Here is a 20,356-nt window from a genome sequence, read left to right on the forward strand (position 1 = left end):
TGGTCAGGTAGCGCGGGAAAATTGAATGCAAATGCGGGAAACACCAGTCTCCTCCATTCACTTATTACAGAGACTAGTACTTGACGGCAATTCTCTCGTCATGAATACTCGGTGTGGGGGCGTGAGCTTCTGTCCGGTCACGTGTTTTCTGTAGGATGGGTTGCTTAATATGATTAGGTCCCGTGTTGTGGCGCTGTTATATACTCTAAACTCCCGCCAGGTGACCATAATGTAACCACCATTGGCCAGTTCCGGGCCACTCTCTAGTGGTTTGTCACTCATATAGGATGGGTAACCTCGATCCAAGTGAACAATCTGGAATACCAGAGAGCTCGGTATGACAGTCCGGTCCATTCACTGTATGCACTGAAAATGTATGGCTCGCCTCGGGTAAATCAACAAGGCTTCCTCGACCCTCCGCACCGCGGCGAACAGGGTCGAGGTTATCTGGACTGTCCACACTGGGGAACGCCCATCTCATTAGTTCAACCTATATTCGATAGATGGCGGCAGTGAGTAAAAGAGTTCTAACAAGGATGTCACTATGTACATACAAATACCACATACTTTATTAGACTTGTATAATATTTACAGCTTCGAGCACCAAGGCAATGGTGAGAATCTACATAGATATAGTGAGGACACAACTTGATTGAGATTCAAGACCGTTCGCCTATATTAACCACACCTCACAATAGTATTACTGCGTGGAGTGTCCCAGATAGCAATGAATGGGTATATGTATGGGACTAAGTGGGTAGATGGGATATCACATGGCCAACCTGGGCTGATTGTTCAGGTCAACTATGTGTTATATTAATTAGGTTGTAATTATTATGCTCAAAATCAATTAATGAAAATAAAGATTAGGGCGATATTAACCAAACAAGTGCGAAGGAAGTGTAAGTTGATTGACTGATTTTGGTTACTAGACTCAAAATGAATTTAAGTGTTTCAGAATGCAAACCATGGGCATAAAACATCACAGAAATATCAGACCCTAAATCTTTTCGCAGGTTGGTCGTTGTGGTTTGCCAGTGATGACATCACGGCCCTCTCCAGATCGACCCCTTACACCCTGTAGAGAGGTGAGTGTCCAACTTATCTCAGCCAGGGGTTGCTGGTGAAAACTTGCGCAGTAAAGGGATTTTTATTCAGAAGCACTACTTTGGGCTCGAGGATAGTAAAGGTGGGGCCCACATTTCCCCACTTGGTACCCAAGTTAATTGGCCACATGGGTACCCATATGGCTGCCCATACATGCCCATACATTTTGCTATCTGGGATGTTGTACAAACTTATAGAATAGATCTTTCTGACCGCTCTCGCCAGAGCAAAGCTGATGTCCCAGTGTCACTCGTTTAGTCTTTTGCGCCTTCAACAAACCAAGCACGACCCCCAATTCAGGTGACCACCACCAGTTCAGGCTGATATCGCTATGCTCATCGAAATGGGACGACGCTCTTTCAAAGATGCTAGGTGAGGTTTAGACTGTCATGCAGTCTATTTCGTCATCCTGATCATCCTTCCCCGATGTACGGGGCGACATGACGAGGCCGGTCCACTGCGTCCGGAGTGTAGGTGAGGTTACCTTACATACGACGTTAAAACCATCTATTCGCATATTCTTTTGGCGAATATCGTCTCTGGTTGTGACAGTATGTCTGTTTGACCATTATTGTCTCAGTTGTGACATAAATGTCTATTTTGCACATAATTTAACACATTTTCCGAAAGCAAAAAGTCTTAAATCGTTGGGGCCGCTGGTGGTTCCTGTTCATCTATGAACTTGATGAGCCAAAGAGCGGTTGGGAGGTTCTGACACCCGAAATAGTCCTGTCGCAACTCCTTGGTCGTAAACGGCGGCACCACGTCACACGGTGCGCCAAATATGGTGGATTTGATGTTGCCTTCCTCTCCCTCGCCCATTATGGGGCGTGAGCGGGTCATAACCTTCTCGCTGGCCTGTCGAAGAGAAAAGGAATGACAATCAGTAAAACGTCGATGGCCAAAATTATGATGTACATGTATAGTGATTTTGAAGCGATGAAAGTCTGATAGAAGTAAATGTAACCACCACACATACCTTCTGTACTGATTTTGAACATTTGTGCGTATGGTTGAAGTTGGCCCAATGTTGAGTGAACTCGTCTCCGTACGAGTATTCCGAATCCTTGCTACTCGCGTAGACGAGCACATTTTTATGTTTTTTGGATGCTTTGATGGCTCGGGCAATTTCGCCGGAGTAACTCTGGTCGATTATCAGATGGACTTGCCGGGCGGCACAGTCCTCGATGTCTGACATCAGCTCTGCTAACGTGTATTTCTCCTTCTCACTCGCCTGAAACAGTGGATGGAATCAATGATGAGAGAATCAAGACAAAACAACGCATTGCTGGTTAAGTTTTTCGGTATTTCAGTGTACTTTTTTATGTTCTATAAAATGTTTTCAAAGCTACTCAGGTCTCTGTCATCTGATCACCAGAATTACCTCTGCTGAGAGAAAGTTGCCATATGCTCATACTTACAATGCCATCTCATTACCAACTTTCGCTGTCATTTTATTTTTGCTGGCCGCCGCTAGGGGCGCTCACCTTCAAGATGGATGCGCCCATGGAAACCGCGCTTCAGTGTGATCAGCCGTACAATCTACGCAAAAAAAATGTCAATTACACAGAACTGTTCGACTTAAAGATCCAAACTGAACGCAGAAAGGCTGTACGAGTACCCAACGTTGTTCTAGACGAGCAATATTTCATAGAAAGAATAATAACGAAGAAGAAAGAGGCAAGTGTTTAACGCAAACCTGCTACGCTAGCAAATATACACGCCAAATGTGTACAAATGCACGGCAAACTGTTGTGGTGTGTAACCATTTCAAATTCTAATACAAATTATTGGGTGTCGTCGTTCTTTGACTTCTACTTGGGGTAAACTAGAGACCTACATTGTTGGACGGCCTGCCTAAATAGATTCCAGGGACAGGGTTAGCCGTCTGTTTTTTTAAAAAGGCTATGTACCCCCCCCCCTCCCAGTGGCAGTGATCCAGCACCCACTGGCAGCAGGTCACACTCCAAAAATATTTGTGTTTATTCGCTTGCAGTAACCCTGCTAGGCCAAGTATAAGTACCATTTGCCTCCCCTTCTTGATTTTTTACACCCTTAAGGCCTGTTCCTCCTGTCGAGCTGCACGGTCAGCGAATTCCTTTGTTCAATTCCTGGCATTTGCTCTGGAATAAAGGATTTTTCCTTGCGGCGGTAAAACGGGACAGTCGGTTCAGGCCCTTAGATCCCAACCAGTGTGCAGGTTTTTAATAAAGTATCTTTTTTCAGGGGAAGTCCCTGCAGTACCTAGTACAGTGGAGAGGGTTCGGACTCTATGATGTCACATGGGAACCAGCTTATCATATTCCCAAGGCGTGGATCGATCAATTCAACAATCCAGATATCGACTTAATCGACACAAAACGCCTCGTCTTTGCTTCGAAAGATTTTTATGAAACTCTTCAACGTGGTCTTGTAGAGGGCAGTGTTGAAGTGAAAATCCCGTTCCCACTTGACATTTTCCGTTACGTTTTTTATGGCAAAGGACAACCAAATGATATCAATGATCAGGATCCAGCTTTTTTAAAGTATGACAGGGATGATTTTGCTGAACTAAACTTACCTGAAAACTGGTGGTACAGACTTGACAAGAAAGGACAAGGAGTGAAGGTTACATTCCCAGTGAAGGCCAAAACTGTGATTTCATTTTCCCATGGTTCATACTGTGTTCAAGATGGTGTGTTAGTCAAAGGATGCAGATTTCCAAAGGAGTTCCTTGTGTTGAAAGTGTTGTCGGTTGCCACTGACGTTGCCACTTTGTTCGTTTGATGTCGCATCCTTTATGATTTATTTGCCATTGTGATTTGGGCCTACTGTACATGCATGTAAGGTGTAACTTTGATCATCTTTACTCAGGAAAACATTTTTCACAAGGTTGTAGTTTCACTCCAGCACTGTCTTCAGAATGTCTGATTGTCTCAGTAAAGTACAGCTGAAGAGGAAGTTATCAACTTAGGCCAAATAAAAGAATAATTTCCAAAACTGAAGGGATCCAGTATTTTTTAGGTAGGTTGACCCCCCCCCCCCCCCCTTTTTGAGAATATGGAGTCATTCCTGAAAAAGAGCGCAAAAATTTGATGAATAAGCTTTCATAATATGGTGTACGTACTGAGTTTGTGGACAACTTTCAAGACTTAAAAGTAGTTTTGTTGGGGGTCAACCTACCATAATGTAAAAAGTATTGCAAAAATTTTGGGGCATCAGAGGTGAGCGGAGACTATCATCAACATATTTGTTATTTGATGAAAGCAGTTAACAGACATTTGACAAAGCTGGATTGGAAAATAACAAATTAATGTGTGTGAGAAAAGCACTGCAGAATCAAAGAAGTTTTGTTAAAGGCATTTTTCTGTTTGAAGTTTTTATTGTTGAAGTTTTCAAATATTTTTTATTGTAATTGTTTTGAAATATTTTTGTATGTACTTTTTAACATAATCAAAAGTGAAGCAAAATGCTCAATAAAGTTTTATTTGTATTGTTGATTAAATATTCTCCCTTTGGTGTTTGTATTTTAATCCTAGGATAGGCTAGGAGTATGACAGTAGTGTCATACTGAAAAACGCGGAACCTCAGTTGAGCCGTACTTCTGTGGGATAGGCCTCTTCTGACTACCTGTGTTTCACTCTGAAGACACTTTTGGAGATCAAATGACAGCAGAGCTTCTTGATTCTTTGTTCAACAGTCATTCTGAAAAATTTAAAGAAAGGCAGAGGACTGCCAACCCCATTTTCAGAGGTTATGGACTCTCTACCAATCCCTAGTTAAAACCTGCTTTGATAAGAGAGGCCCTTAGTTCTCACCAAACCCCACATTTGAACTGTAAAATCAGTTGGCCAAAGCATTCAGCTGGTGGCACACCTTCGCCATCTAGCGGGAAGAAGCGAAACTAAAGCCCTTGAAGTAGAATCCTTGGCGGGAACTTGATTTTCGATGGAGACGATTTTGGTGCGCTAATCTGATTTTATGGACTTTTATGAGCCAAATTAGGTTGAATGGATCATATTTCAACCAAAAAATGGAAGTGGATGGATGTTTTGAAAAAGAATACTTTTATATTGGATTTTATTGACGAACACCTCTAGTTTATAAGGCCAGGTGAAATAGAACAATTCCGCCTCATACTTTTTGTCAAATTGCATTCGAAAATCGTGTATTTCAGCATTTTCCTGTTTCTCAAGGCCTCGTAATAACACTAGACTACTCATTTTCAACAGCAAAAAGGAAGCGTATGAACTATTTCCTTTTGATTTAAAATTGATATGGCTGCCTTTATAAACACCTGAAGTTGCCAGATCCAGGTGAAATATTTCATTTCCGTTACTTATGTGACCATAGGAGGGGTTTTTCCTTAGCCGCCTATGCATTGACTGTACATACGCTGGACGTCGCGGTAGCGTCATGGCCGCGCCTGCGCACTACCCGATGGTAGCGAAAGTTGGTAATGCCATCCATGTCCCAAAGTAGACTCGTGCCGTCCGTCCTCGCCGGGCTGTTCATGTAGAAGACTAGGGAGTCCACACAGTGCAGGGACGTGCACATCTTCTGGAGGTGGTACCGCAGGGCGAACTTGAAGGCCGAGGGGTGGATTTCGTGGGTTTCTGTATTGCCTGAAGAACACAAGAACATGAAAGATTGAGTTTTGTAACTCGAAGACTTCAAAAATGTTTTGGGTTGGACGCGTCGTTGTACAGACACAGCTGAAGTGATTGGTTGTCAGAAAATCCTGTAGTCAGCATGTCCGCTCGCAAAAAATACATTGAGTGGTCTCAAACAGAACTAATGTGTCACAATGAATTTGCCGAGAAAGCCGCGGTTCAACAAACAGTTGAGGGAAAAAAATCAAATACTTCAACCAGATTAGGTTATCAGAACTTCGACATGATGCTACGTTAATTGGGCACATGCGGTTAATACTTCAAAAACAGCACCCGCGCGCCATTTCATCAAAAGATGCTGCTGAATTTCAAATGTCAAATCATTAGAGATTATTTATTGAAGAGACGGGCTGTTATTAATAAAGACAACGCAAGGAACATTCCTTCAAACATCAAAGTAGACTCCTGTCTTTAGCCTTTGCCTCTGACTGGTAAAACTTTACGCTGATGAAGCGTCTGTAAGTTGTACAAAAAGACTAACCGTGCCTTTAGACGCGCGGAACGCGCAATCAGAAACCAACAAGCCGAGAGAAAGGATTTCAAAGTATCTCTATATCCGTAACTTATCTAATCAATCCTAAGAAGCAGTCTTTACAAGCCTTTACGTCCCGCCAAATGAAAAGATTGGAACTCTCTGATCATGCCTTTGCCACAGAAAGCGATCGCCTCGCTCCAAGTTTCAAAGCGTTCAGCAACACAAAGAGCGTCCTTTACTCTTGATTATAGACAACAATTTCAAAGGCTTAGAGCAAAGACGCTGGCTTTGAGTTGAGGAATGGCTTTATGGCCTCAGTGACGAATGCACAGTGTCTCTAACCTCTCGCCGAGCGATCATACGAATGGTACGGTACATTCAAAAGGAGATAACCGGTCGGTCTGTCCAGCTAGAGGTACTCGCTTCTCCACGAGGCTGTGCATGTTTGATATCTGTTTCTAATTTACCGAGATCAGAATTGAGTAGAAATTACCCAATGGCTATACGCGTGTGACACGTCATCATGTCGTAATGTCCAATCAGAACAACTCAATCGCGTTTCACCGTGCTAGCGATACGCAAGAACCAATCGCAAGGGAACATTTCATAAGTGACCTTGACCTTGACCGCTACTGTAAGGTCAATCTGCAGTGCAGTGTGCCGGCCGCTATCGGCAATTCAGTTTGAATATAAAGCTTGACACATCAGTGCCGGGTCGAGCTAAAGAAAGGCCCAAAATACGATGTAACACCGAATGCGGTTATAGTTACATTGATCTCTCAATGTAGCTGAAAACAGTCAAAGCGATGACACAGCTGCTCTATATAACAGCCCAACTATGTCTTTGTGTTGTAACCGCCAGGTTGTGGTTCAACATATCGGTTAAATGATGAAACAAAAACAAATCCAAGTTAATAAGGTAAGGTTAAGTAAAGTCTAGAGGAAACATTTTCAAAAAAAGTCAGTCAATTGCTCACTGATTGATACACCGCTAAAACTGTTGGTTTGAATCGGTTCCAATCAAGTAATCAAGGGAGATAATTTGATTTAGATCAAAGGTGTCGGTGTCTTTGATGTCCGCTTACCTGTAATTGATAGTATGTACTGCTACTTGGTGTTTCTACATAGTTAATGCGTGTAACGGCTGGTTTCGTAGCATATTAAGTGGGTTTGTGTGTGGTACTAGTATATCACCTTGTTGATATAAGATGATTTAGTAGCAAATGCACTTTTAGTTGAGGTTTTCCGGGTTCCTGTCATGCCTGTGGTTCAAAGGACTTGACTGCACTAATCATGTGGTTAGCTTGGTTTTGCCGCAGTTATGTGGGCGTGTACGATGAAAACCCATTCACGCCAACTTAGAACTCGAGGCAAAACCAAGTATGTAAACCAACTTTTTACTTGAATTAAAAGCACGGTCCACATTCGCAGCAAAGCAGCGTCCACCACGAATTCGGAGCATGACCAATGTCAACCAATTTTGAATCGTTTCACGATCTTTTCTACCATCTTTATTTCTGTGTTAGTGACCAGAAACTCACGAAAGCATTATACTGACTTCATTGCGCAACTCAGTCAACCATGACCATAATAAGGTTAATATCGCTAACTGGTAGATTGGTAATTAACAGATAGTATCACAGTCATACAATCAATTATTAATCAATCTTAATTAGTCTCTTTGATGTCCGGACTTCAAAGAACGCGCCGACAAACGTTGGTCAGTTATCTCTGCTGCAGGGGTCAGTAAGTATAGTAACGGAGCCGAACTATTCAAACAGAAGCAGAACAAGCCAAAAGCTTATTTGAAATTGCATGACAAGGGAACCTATATCCATTAGATACCACATTTCCTAAGTCTTTGATAATCGGGAGCAAAACAAGACTTGATGGTTCAGCACTTCACATCAAAGACTCGCTGACACGTCCAATCTACTACTTACTTTGGTTCGATCGAATTTCAATCATTGGCCGCCTTTGAGCGGAAGACTTTACGGAATGATCTGATCGCGGCAAGATCAAAGAGTTCCCTGGATATTGGCGAAGAGGAGATGGCCAGGGATTGGAGACGTCGAGGATTTCGCCGCAAGAGGTCTCTGCTTGCCCGAAAGAAGCAACTGTGGCGTTACGTCATCAAATAGATCCCTGGCTAGACCATCGGGAGAAGAAGATAAGAGGATTGCAGAGAAGAACCGTTCTTTGGATGACTTTTACCTATCATGCTTGTAACAACTGACCATTTGACAGAGCTTACCTGTGTTCACTGCTCCGTTCGCAAAGAAAACCTTGATATTCTTTTTCTTGAAACCATGCCTTCGGAACATATTGTACATATCATCGATATTTTCCCGATGTCTCGGAAGGCTAGCCTCTCTAGTCCAGCCGCCAGACAGCATGACAGCCTGGTCACAGATCTCAAATACCCGACAGCTGGTATGGATGGTCTCGTGCGTAGTCTCGCATCGCTTTGTATTGTCTCTCAAAGGATTACATATGATTCCTGAAGTCTCATTCAAAGGTCGATAGGTGGGGCATGATGCAAAACCGGGGATGTTATCGCGGCAGACGAGATGTTGTTTTGCATCCGGGTCTTCCGGTAGACTCACGTGCGGCAGGAAGTTGATCTCGCATCTTTTGGCAAAGTTTCTCCGCCGCTTGCGACGTTCTAAGGCATTTTTACATCGTTTCTTTATTGCCAATGTTAAACATTCACCATAACCTGAAGAGAAAAAAGGAAAAGAAGATTGAGTTATGATGTTCTTACGCTGTCATTTTGTCTCACATGAAAGATAAAACTCTAAGAATCACAGTTTTGACGAGAAGAGCAACATATGGCCCTCACATTGGCGTGTTGGTACTGATTCCTTCGACATTTTGAGCGATCAACAGCTTTTGGTATAGTAAACCTACTTTGCTATTATTTCTTTGTTTTCCACTTCGCCGTAACAATTGTTTTTCTCGAAACTGTTCAGAAGACCCGTTTTACTGGCATAGTTTTGACGTCCTTGCCTAACAACACGAGGAATGTCTCCTGAATAATTCCACATCGTACTGTTTGTTTGCTAGTTCGCTTCCATTGTTTTCTTATGTGGTCAGATTCACACGGTTGTCCCTTTGGTCGAGACCGCTAATGGTTAATCAAATACTTAAACCAAGTCAACATTTTTAAATCGTGTCATTCTATCCCCGCGTAACAAACGCCACTTCGCAAACACACGAACGCGCGCGTCTCCACCAATGTGTGAATTAGAAGAAATCACGAGTGGTATTTCATTATTTCAATTGGTTGATAGAGAAATGGGCCAATTCTTGCCTCTGAATAGAAGTTAAACTCCACGCCACATATTGCTTCAAAACCGCCGTTGGGCAGCTTTTTAGGGACGAGACGACACGATGTCTTAGAATTCAGGGATTGTAGCTCCTCCTCTTTTTTCAGCCTTCATTTTAGCTCCTCTTTTTTCAGCCTTCATTTTAGCAACCAAGTGACACGTTTATCTTTTTACCAGACTGTGTGGTTCGTTCATCTCCGAGGCCAGACAAGGTCGCACGACCTGCACAGTCTGTTTGAGAATGTGCCAACAAAAAAGAAGTAGTTCATCTGACCTTATCCGCAATACACGATTAGAACAAATATCGGGCACTTTTTTGTCTATTATACTGCCGTAAAAATCATTGCGAGCAAAAAAGGCAGGGTTTATCAGGCTAAAAGTGCATTGCTACACCTCGAGGGAGGAGGCTGCAATCAGCAGCCATAGCTCAGAGCAGAACTCGGCCAACATGTCAACAAGAATCCACAGAAGACCATCATGAATTCAATTAGCTTTTCAAGCTGTTTGGAGAACGATGGCAGTCGGTTAAAAGCCGCCCCAAGTCGCCGCAGAAGTGGATACAACTGTCAACAAAATTCCCCCAGAAGTGGTCGGGATGCTTTCCGCTAAAAGGAGATTTACATTGCTATCGCACGCCACTCGAACATCAAAGGATGCCGCCTACCATCAAATACCAATCGACATCATGTCCGATGTGGGATTTGAACGATTCTTCTGTCACTGATCGGAGCATTGGTAGCCTCCCTAGCTATTTGAATGCGTATCGACGGACCATGATGAATACCGGTTTTGGAGATTGTCGAGTAACTGCGGATGATTGGGTGACTGTATTCATGCGATATTGAGTGACGTTGGTTCCGATGTGTGAACACTCAAACACCTGCTATTGGGGCCGGGGAACTAGAGATAGGTCGATGAGACCTGCACCGGGTGGACAGTTATGACCAGATAAAGCAACTTCTTTGTAAAGGGATTATCCCTCTGCAATCAATTAACTTCAGAACCATTGCTGGTAATGGACAGTTGAGTTAATATTTTAAAGATGAAGATCTTCTCCGCACTCTCTTCAATCAGTTCTCGGCCGGAATGCGAACGATTTAATAGCTATCTCACGTATGCGGTTACTAGGCTCAACGTCACTCATATTATCTCAGCTTCATGTTGCAAATAGCTCCAGATTGTCATAAATAACAAAATAACTGCACGATGTGATAATACACCACCCAACGCCTGTTGATCAACAAAGGAAATCTGTCAAAACTTCAAGCATAGTTGGCATGCCCAAGAGCACTGAAACTTTCTTATACCACTATATATGATTTGGACGTCAGCCGTATTCTCCCAAGGAGCATTCTCAAACAATGTTACATCAGATGGAATTTGAACCCAAGAGCACATGTTCTCCATACTCCAAAAATACCCCTGAAAGCAGCAGTACCCTCCCATCCTATACCCAAGAATACTCGCACCTCATGGTCATCTGGCATACCAACTTTACCACATCCCGGGAAGAATCACAAGTTACAGTTTAATGATCGACAAACGTTAACATGGCGTTATCAGGTTATAGTTCGATCAGTTCTCCTAGCATTCCGATATCAGTGACTATGGTCGATATGGTAGAAAGAATGCGGAAAGTTTACACTTTTACATGCCTTTCTAGCTATCTTTCCAATAGAGGTTTCTGCCTCGCCCTACTCCGGAATATAACGCCGAAAAATCCAAGTCTCTGCAATGTGATGATGTTGTTACTTGGCATTGGACCCAGAGGTGATGTTCCCGATTATCAGGTTTTACTTCTTATACTTCAGTAGCGTGAGAGTTGTCACTGTTACCAACCAAAGAGGTTGGACTGATGATAAAGGCCTTATGTGACGTCCGTGCCTCCCTGTCACAGAGAGGACTAACTAAGTAAGTCAATGTAAGTCACAGTGGACTCTGCTTCGAAGTCCTCCATCGGTTTCTATCCCTTCGAGATGACTAATCATCACGTTTTCCAGAGTCTACGAATTTGGCATCAAGAAGAGTAAAAAGATTATCGAACAATGTTCTGCAGTGTCAGTGGGTACCTGGACCCACCTCACATTGCCTTATGGTCATTGACATACCAACGCATAATCACCATGACTGCATCCCAAGAGGAATAACACGTTAACATTTTGATGAATGGTTAATGATAATAAGAAGAACCATACCATGTTCTATTATTTTATCCCATTCTCACGCATCATGTAGCTGGCTTTGAATTGGGAGCATGTCATAAGTGCAACAATAATGTTCTTCTTTTTGTTACTTACAAGGTGAAATGTAATAAGGCTAGGAATTTATAGCGGCGTAATAAATTGATGATAAGGCTCATTATATTAGTTATAGTTATTTAGATGACTAAGCAGACAGAACAGTTTGAATGCACGACAAAGAAGATCAAAAGAAGAAGATTTGAAGTCTGGCTTTTTGATGCAGCGAAGGGATACCAGGTTAATGGTGAATGAATGAGAATCATACGCTAATTTGTATTGGCGGCTGGCATATCAAGAACAGAAGCAACAGGTAGCTTATGGTTGTATTGGCGGTTAAAACTGAGGCAACAGGTTGCATCGTTTATGCAGACGATCTTTCCAGCGAATCATCATGATGTCGGGGTTGATTCAATGTAGCCAATGCCAGTGTGTTCAATCTCCAATAACGATATCAACATGCTTTCTATTCTCCACCATAAAATCATTATTACCTTTTTCCTCTCTGCAACATGCCTGTCCTTGAGAGAAAGAAGCATCAAACCATACCTATCTCTAGGTCAGAGATCAAGTCATGTCTGACGAAACCACATGCCAGCGCTTCCCTGGCATCTACAGAATCTGTGCGTTCCATAAGGGTGATCTAACACTGCGTTTCACCACTATCAAAAATAAAATACTAACTTACCTAAATATTGCCCTCCTTCTACTTCGCACACCATTTTAGTGATTCTTAAATCCACGAAAAACACGGTCACCAAGTGTCCGAAATTGGCATCGGGGTACGGATCGACGACAAGGACGGCGTCGTGACTCCCCGCCTTGGACAGTCCCCCGTCTGGCAATACGGAGTCGTAGCGTCCTAAACTGGTTGGCTCGGCAATATAAATGTTCATTTGAGATTTATCCAGAGATGTCACGTACTGACACTCTTTCGTTGTGGTGAAGAACACTTCGGAGCAGTCAATGCTATGGACATATCTATAGGCTGCGTCCGCCCAACGAGTCACTTTGGAGGTATAGTGTCCCGTCCGGTCTAACGGTTGCTTCGTCGTGTTGTCATCGTTGTGTATCACGCTTATCACCAAACAAATATGAAAGGAACTCACAAGGAAAGTCTGTAACCGTACCATCATGGTAGTTTGTATATGTTGCCACATCTTGTCTCGATTGGATGTGTCGTCTGCGTATTCGATTCTCACTCTGAGCGTTCCATTCACGCGAACTAGTTTTGTGTCCCCGCCTGGGCGCTCTTGAGCCAATCGGCTCCGTTCGGCCTTTTTACTCCTGAATTGGCTGACTAATCCGCACAGTCAAACAGCGTTCATGGAAACCTTTAAGTCAACGGCGGAGGGAAATCAAAGGGTATCGCCGCCCTGGGACATCCTTTCCAACAGAATACTATCACCTTCAATGGTTGGTCTTAACTGATTGATTTGATTATTAGAAGTAAGGCTAGGCCAGTAGCAACCTGCTGCGCCGACTTGTGAATCATGGTAAAGAAATATTGGAGAGAGTTGCTGGCACTGCACGAGTCCAATTACTCCAGAAATGGTAAAATCGTTAAGGGAAAACTACACAAAGTTGAATAAACTTTTCAAATAGAATTTGAATTAGACTGCAAAATGATCGCATTTTCTTCATACTATTCTGCAAAAAATCGAAAGTTATGATATTGCAGTTGCAAAGACAGACTTAACAAACATGTACATGGCAATATCTGTTGAGCTGGATCGGTAACTTGGACAGATGGTTAAGTAACTCAGCGAGTACGTGCAAGTACATGTATTGGTAAAATAGTGTAGTGCATGTACCTTCTCACTTAGCCCAAGTCAGCATTTCAATTTACACAGCGGATTTTGAACATTCTGCGGCAAGTAAGCGTGGAATGAACAGCGACATGAAGCCGTGCTCGATTCCATTCTGGTAGAACTGAAAACCCACTACTTCTGGTGTTCTGCTGCACTGCTTTCAGGACTATTGTACCATTGAGACAGACGGCCCGAGACATTATCGAATTTTCAATTTGTGTTGGCGGGACTTCCATAGCTTCAGTTAACGTTTGGTCACGAAGGAACAGTTTCTTGGCGTTAGTCAGGTAATTAGCAGGCTTATTTATGTCTCGTATTTTACCTGTTGTATCTACAAACGCGCTGATGGTGTCGAAAGCCACTAATCTTCCGTTAATAACTACTGGGAAGAGCGCGATGGGGTATTTTTGGTGAAATGACATGATTGGCGATGACACAACCCCGAAATTATGCCAAAAAGTGGTTCTTTCTCAGAAAAGAATGTGTTTCGCTTCTCGTTGCAAAACACTTGTCAGAGATGTGTGAAGGGCCACTATTCAACTATTAACACTGTCTCTTTTTGGTATTAGAGAAGTTTAGAAGTCGTCGATGATGCCTGTCCTTGATATGGCACCATTATATATCATATCTGCATATTCTGTCGAACATATTTGAAATAAAAGAGATTGCGAAAGTTTCATTCAGAACCGTCAATTACCGTGGCGATGTAGAAAATACGTAGAAGGCGTTTATCTCTTCCAAATAACCAGAAACGTGGTTCTGATGATCTCTCACTATGACGACGTTGTACATGTAAATCGAAGTTACTTTTGAAAGGGCTTCTTTTTGATTTTTCAGGTTTATGAATAAAAAGATGAGCTTGATATGAGTTAGCTCATCGCTTGCAACATTTTCTAGCGAAAATGGAATCATCTACAGTGTAAACGACTGATGACGATAACTGATAACAAAAGTAGAGCAGATCTTTGAAGAAGGACGCTATCAAACAACAACATGTGAAGCATAATATTTGGATTCTTTGTAATAACAATGTGTTATTCATAGGAAAGTATGATTTTTATCTTTCTAACATATCACACGATCATCAGAAATATCATTTATAATTCACACGCCTATTATTTCTCCTATCAATCTCCTGAGACCACCAGCCTGAGCTTTCAAATTGTCTCCGGCAAGCGCTTAGGAAAATATTGTGCCCGACTTGACGTTCATTCAAGGAAATTACAACAAACCACTGGTGTTTGTCAAAGCAAATTGTCCTTTAATCGTTTAATCACCGGGCTAAGCAACCACAAAAATCCATAAAGTGCCGCCCTACCACCAGGCTTGCGGACGAGAGGCCCAAGGGTTGCTTCGGCACGAGCGGATCGAGTTGTAAGTTTGGACTGGTCAAAGGGGCCGCCCTATTTAACTATTAAACTCATTATTGGATGATTGGTGGCGACAAAGCAAAAGCAACAATATGCAAAAAAGATGATAAGACTAGTCCAAAGCAAAGCGTACTGAAGGCTTTGACTCTATCCCACGCTTGAAGAGTGTGAACTCCGGACGCAGAGGATTAGCCAGTGTTTCAAGTGTTTCTTCCCGTATAAGAGAACACGCAGAAGCGGAAACACTGAAAGATCATGACCAGGCACCAACACCGGTGTTCTTTTGATGTTCGTAGCAATTAGATGGGCAATATCTTTCGTTGTAGTACAATGGAGTCTACTTTCATGGAAGCTTTCACAAGGCTTAGTAGTGGAGAGCCTGATCTAATCCCACTGAAGCCGCTCCCCTCGGTTCCTGAGTCAATTTCTAGGGCCGGGTCGCGGAATTCGCTGTAGGTCTCTCACTGTACAAAGGTTGAAATCAGACAGCGAGTCTCGTAGCTTTGTAGGTGGTTTAAGATTTTAGACCTAAAAGTGTACTCCCAGTATGAGTTCATAATGATACCTCACGAATAAAGAATTTTGAGATTAAAGGGTTGAAGATTTTAGCTAACACAAATATGGACCCCTTGACGTTTTTCGTCAGCGAAAATCAATCCATAGGTCTTTCGATGTCTCAAAAACTCCTTTTTTTGTTCATTGTGCCGAAGTACTCTAAGGGGTGTCTATTTTGTGTTGGCAGAGAGCTCAAAACCTTTTATTTCGAAGAGTTATCTATCAACAAACATTATTCAATAAAGAGTCGAGGCCAATTTTGTTGTTTAGTATGGCGCCATATTCTCATTGCCAAAAGACTGTACTGGCCTGTTACTCGTCGAACCTCCAAGTTCGTGGTGTTTCACAAACTTCCGTCTCTCTGCAGTATCTCAACATGATGTTTCCCCATTCATAAATTTTATTCATCTATCGCACGAGTAGTAAACATTACTATTCTGCACTTAATGACCGAGGGAACTGGGACCATGGGTGTGGAGTTAATGGTATTGAAAATATAGTAATCACGCGCACTGCTAAAGAAATGCTTTTTTGAGCAAAATATTTTGAATATGATTTATTATGATAGGGCAATGAACAGGTCGAATAGGAATTGTTCGCTTAATGAACTGTACCAATTTAATGTGACCTATGGACAGAGAGATCAAGAAGAAATTCGTGTAGTCTTGGAAGCCAAAATTTACAGCGGTGTCGATATTCCCTTACATCTTTAATACCGCCTTTGATGACATAATTGCGTTATTATGATCCCCGATTATGATTGGAAAAGCGGATATAAAATCATTTTCGTTGATAGCATACGAAGGAAGCACATCTAGAAAGAACCATAACGTATATGCCTCCATATTTTAGTCACAAAATAATGCATTTAAGCCCTAAAACCGCAGATTTTCAGCATTAATTTTACTGTTGTCACGATCGCCAAACAACGTTAAACCTCGTAAAATCTCGTTATCGGATCAATTTCATGATTTCGATCGGAGATAAAACATCAAAGGGATAGTCATTGGGAATTGTTGTAAAGTCAAGGACGAGGGGCATGGTGTTATCACGTAAAAACCACCCGAACATAAACACGAAAGGTGTTGATGTTATACGCCGCAGTTAATGAAATTAAGTTGAATCGGTGGCAATAAAAGTTAAAGACGTATTGAACAGATTTGGACAAAGACGGGCGCGGAATTTCGTTCCGGCGCTCAACAAAATATTCCTGAATACAAGACTTGCAAAATACTACGATTTCTGAGAAAAATTCCACATGTCCTTGTTTATTTGCGAATGAATGAACAAGGAATTCTTTTCGATTGTGGCGATCTTTAAAGGATAATTAGGACAGTGAAAAACATGAAAAGAGAATATTTCCAAAAGCAAAAACTCGTTGAGATTTCACCTTTCATATAAATGAAAGATCGTGAAAAAAAAGACCTGTGGAATATATCGTTTAAACGACAACCCTGCGAAACTGCGATATCCATTGGGAAATAATCTCAACCGAACCGTATTGCACTCAATAACCCCGTAATAGCACTCGTAACTCAAATTAGAATATTAAATATCTTTATATTGCTACAGTTCCAAGTTCCAGTTACTATAAGTGTTATGGGTGCGCGTGTTATTGTAGTGGCTTTCTTACTACTTACAACTGATAAATTTGACTTGATCCCGGTATGAATATGCATGTACTCCATGAAAATTTGATACGTGCAGCTGGTTATTCATTTAATAAAGTTATAAAACCATCTAATATACTTCATAAACCCGGAACCCTGCAGAACATGGGGGACAACGGTTTCCTAATTTTGCATTAACTTTGGCCGGCAAGTTCATCCGGATAGGGTTCAAATTTCCAAAGGATGAGAGAGAGAGGCGTGAGTCAAGTTTGATACTGAGGCCAACTTCAATCTGGTCCGACTTCAGCTCCAGGCAGTTTGCGGGTGCTTGAGGGAATTGAGGCGGCTCGCGCTAAAAGCTTAACCCACCTTTAAACTAAATGTATTCTGTCCTTGTAATCAATATCGTTTGCAATGGGAATATCTATGCCACTTCTGCCACTTTTTGGCTTTGTTTTGGATAGGATTTATGGAGCTGCCATGGGTTTCGATTCACCATGAATATCGTCATATAAAGCATAAAAAGCACCCTTTAATAGTGTATATATCTCATAAAACGCTGCAAGCACTTCTAAAAGCGATTTGCCTTTGCCCTACAAAGAACACACGCACCACAAACGCAACTACATCAAAGTTTCTTCTTTTGGGTAGCTATAAAACCAGAACTTTCCCGGCTTCATTAACTCATCAAACACCACTCTTTCGTTTCTTCTCATGCCACGCTTTATATCGAACCTTCTATGCTTCGTTTAATCTAATCAAATTAAATTATATGTTAGAAGCCGGCGATTCTAATTGAATGTTTCAATCAAACCCCTTGCTTAAATATCTCTTCAAAGACATCAAACTGCGTTTGCGTTTTGTTATTCGTTTTACCTGTCTTTGGTTAACTATTAAAGTGATATCCCTAAGCTATCTATTGCTTGCTCCCCAAGATGACAGTCTGTTAGTTATCCACTAAACTCCACATCAAAGGGAGCCAACACAAAGACAAGAGGAACCATCTCAAAGTGCATTCTCGTGTTTGGAAAATTCAATCAGAAATTGTAGCCTTTGAAGGGTTCAGAGTAGTTATTGCGCGCAAACGGGGATATAGTGGTTAAGGCTAGTCGAACCGGGATGTCAGACACTGGTCGTGAGTTCGATTCCATCCTGTTGAGATCAGTGGTCATCTTTAAGCACATGAACATATGGAGGCTTTTTGCTATGTTACCTTCAGTTTACTCGAATACTTACCTCAACCGTACGCCTAAATCAAGTAGTAAAAGGCAGTTTGCTTTACTTTTATGATATCTTTTACCTTGCATCGATGTCAAGGGTCGGCGCCTCGACCAGACAAAAACATGACAGGGAACCTCAGCCAAACGCCTAGCATACGTCCCGGGACATGCATCTGGTATACCCTTTTCTACCCAAAGTGTCCACTGCCTTCAAGTCTCGTCATGGTCTAGATCAAAGGGCCCCGCCAATCTACAGGTGGTAGGTGATGATTATGCCCACCCTTTGATGTTCGCCGCCAGGTATTGTTTTCCATTAGATCAGCGAAGAATAGGCAGGTTAACATCGCAGTATGGCTCCACATGGACACAAAGTTCACGATTAAGAAACACACGAATTAAAACCGATTTCATTAGCGCGCGAATAGCGACAAATATTGGACTTTTATGCGTTTAATTGGTCGCCGAAAGACTTAAGTGAAATTCTAGTGGTGCCAGTGGGGGTTGATTATAATCGCAGCAGGTATGGGACAACATGTTTTGGTGGCTGGGGATTAGGTGTGTGAATGTCGGGGAGGGGCTGGGCTACAAGTGGGAACAAGCACGCGACTCACAGGGAGGTTTGGCGGCGCGACGTTCCCACACAATACGCCTCTAATTCCGACTGATCGAGGTGTTGGAGGGCATAAAGTTGTCTCGGAACTTTGAGAGTTCTGTGGGAGGCAGTTTTTAATTGGTTAATTCAAGCTTGTCGACTTTTGAGAGCGCGCTTTTTGTCCAGGAACTGCCCAGCATATAGAGTGTAGTCACCCACTGACATGTACTGGTTGAAGTAGAACTGGAATAGAACTGGAATAGAAACGAGTGTTTACCATGTCGTCAAAGCGCAGATCACGCTGCTTTGGTCTGAACTTAGAAACTGAGATCGGCTTCAGCCTTAAAGAAACTCCCTAGGAAAACATAGTCCAACCCTATCAACAGATTTACCGGGACGAATTAAGGTATACAGACACATGACCGTCAATACTTCGGATAATAGAAGCGCAAATTAGCATCATCTGTCCCCGGGGTACTCTATCCACAAAGGACATATAAACTGTTACACCGGATTGCGAAAACTCATTAGTAAACTTTTGAACAAAATACCAATCAACGATATCTCCTGGCGACCAGCCACGATCAACAGGCTTCCAAGAGCTTCACGTTATCGTTTACCAGGAATTCGTCAGCGAAAATCTCCAAAATTTCAAAAATAGCTCAGAAGACGATTCATAGCTGCAGACAAATTGCCATGAATCAACCCGTTAACGGTTAATTAATGGACCAGCGACAACATACCGGCATCACCAATTTGTCAATGATTTGCACGGGATATGAGTCAAATTGCCCAAGAATATCGCCATTACATGCGTTAAGTAACCCACAGGGGTAATCCTCTGCTCATCTACATTCACACCTTCAGCGCGAAATGGTAGTTAATGACAGATACAATAGTTTAGGGTATGTTTATGAGGATAATATAAGAAGCTGCAGAGGTGGATGAATCGTTTTCGAGCGAAAGTAACTTGCTTCAAGGTACATGTATAACTAAAGATGCGATGTTACGCAATGGGAGATGCATCCTGACTATATCAGGCCATTTCACTCGATACATAGGCTACTTACTCCCTCCCGTAAGGAGAGGTCGTGTTTTAGGCCCTGTTCACACACTGTAATGCGAATGAAGTAAAGTAGACGTCGGCGTTTGCCTCCAACATCCTCATTTAGTAGTATGACCGTTTTGAATAGAATGACAGCTGACAGTTGGCCCAACTGCAAAAATTGATCCCCTTAGAACAATTATGGTAGGCTAGCTGCGCGACCCGCTACCCAGTTTCCCGGGCCCCCCCCCCCCCCCCCGAAACCCCTCACCTGACGCACGGTGGTTAGGAGGAGGGACGGTGTCAATACCACTGCATCCGGAGTGCAGCTGTATATAGGTCATGCTATGGTC

General features: G+C 42.4%; 1 protein-coding gene and 1 long non-coding RNA gene across 2 annotated transcripts; one reads left to right on the forward strand and one right to left on the reverse strand.

Annotated features, from left to right (window-relative positions):
• Nucleotides 1–539: 539 nt before the first annotated feature.
• On the reverse strand, nt 540–13,140 carry LOC135500775 (uncharacterized). Its single transcript, XM_064792424.1, has 7 exons — nt 12,489–13,140; nt 8,489–8,953; nt 5,482–5,711; nt 3,668–3,767; nt 2,529–2,536; nt 2,087–2,341; nt 540–1,965 (listed from the first exon to the last, which is right to left on the reverse strand). The coding sequence occupies exons 1-7, from the start codon at nt 12,958–12,960 to the stop codon at nt 1,747–1,749; spliced, it is 1,749 nt and encodes a 582-aa protein (XP_064648494.1). The 5' UTR covers nt 12,961–13,140; the 3' UTR covers nt 540–1,746.
• LOC135500069 (uncharacterized) lies at nt 2,544–4,591 on the forward strand. Its single transcript, XR_010449392.1, has 2 exons — nt 2,544–2,787; nt 3,334–4,591. It is a non-coding gene; the product is annotated as an uncharacterized LOC135500069 (long non-coding RNA).
• Nucleotides 13,141–20,356: the final 7,216 nt, after the last annotated feature.

The sequence above is a fragment of the Lineus longissimus genome, chromosome 16 (genome assembly GCF_910592395.1).
Source record: "Lineus longissimus chromosome 16, tnLinLong1.2, whole genome shotgun sequence".
Taxonomy (NCBI): Eukaryota; Metazoa; Nemertea; class Pilidiophora; order Heteronemertea; family Lineidae; genus Lineus; species Lineus longissimus.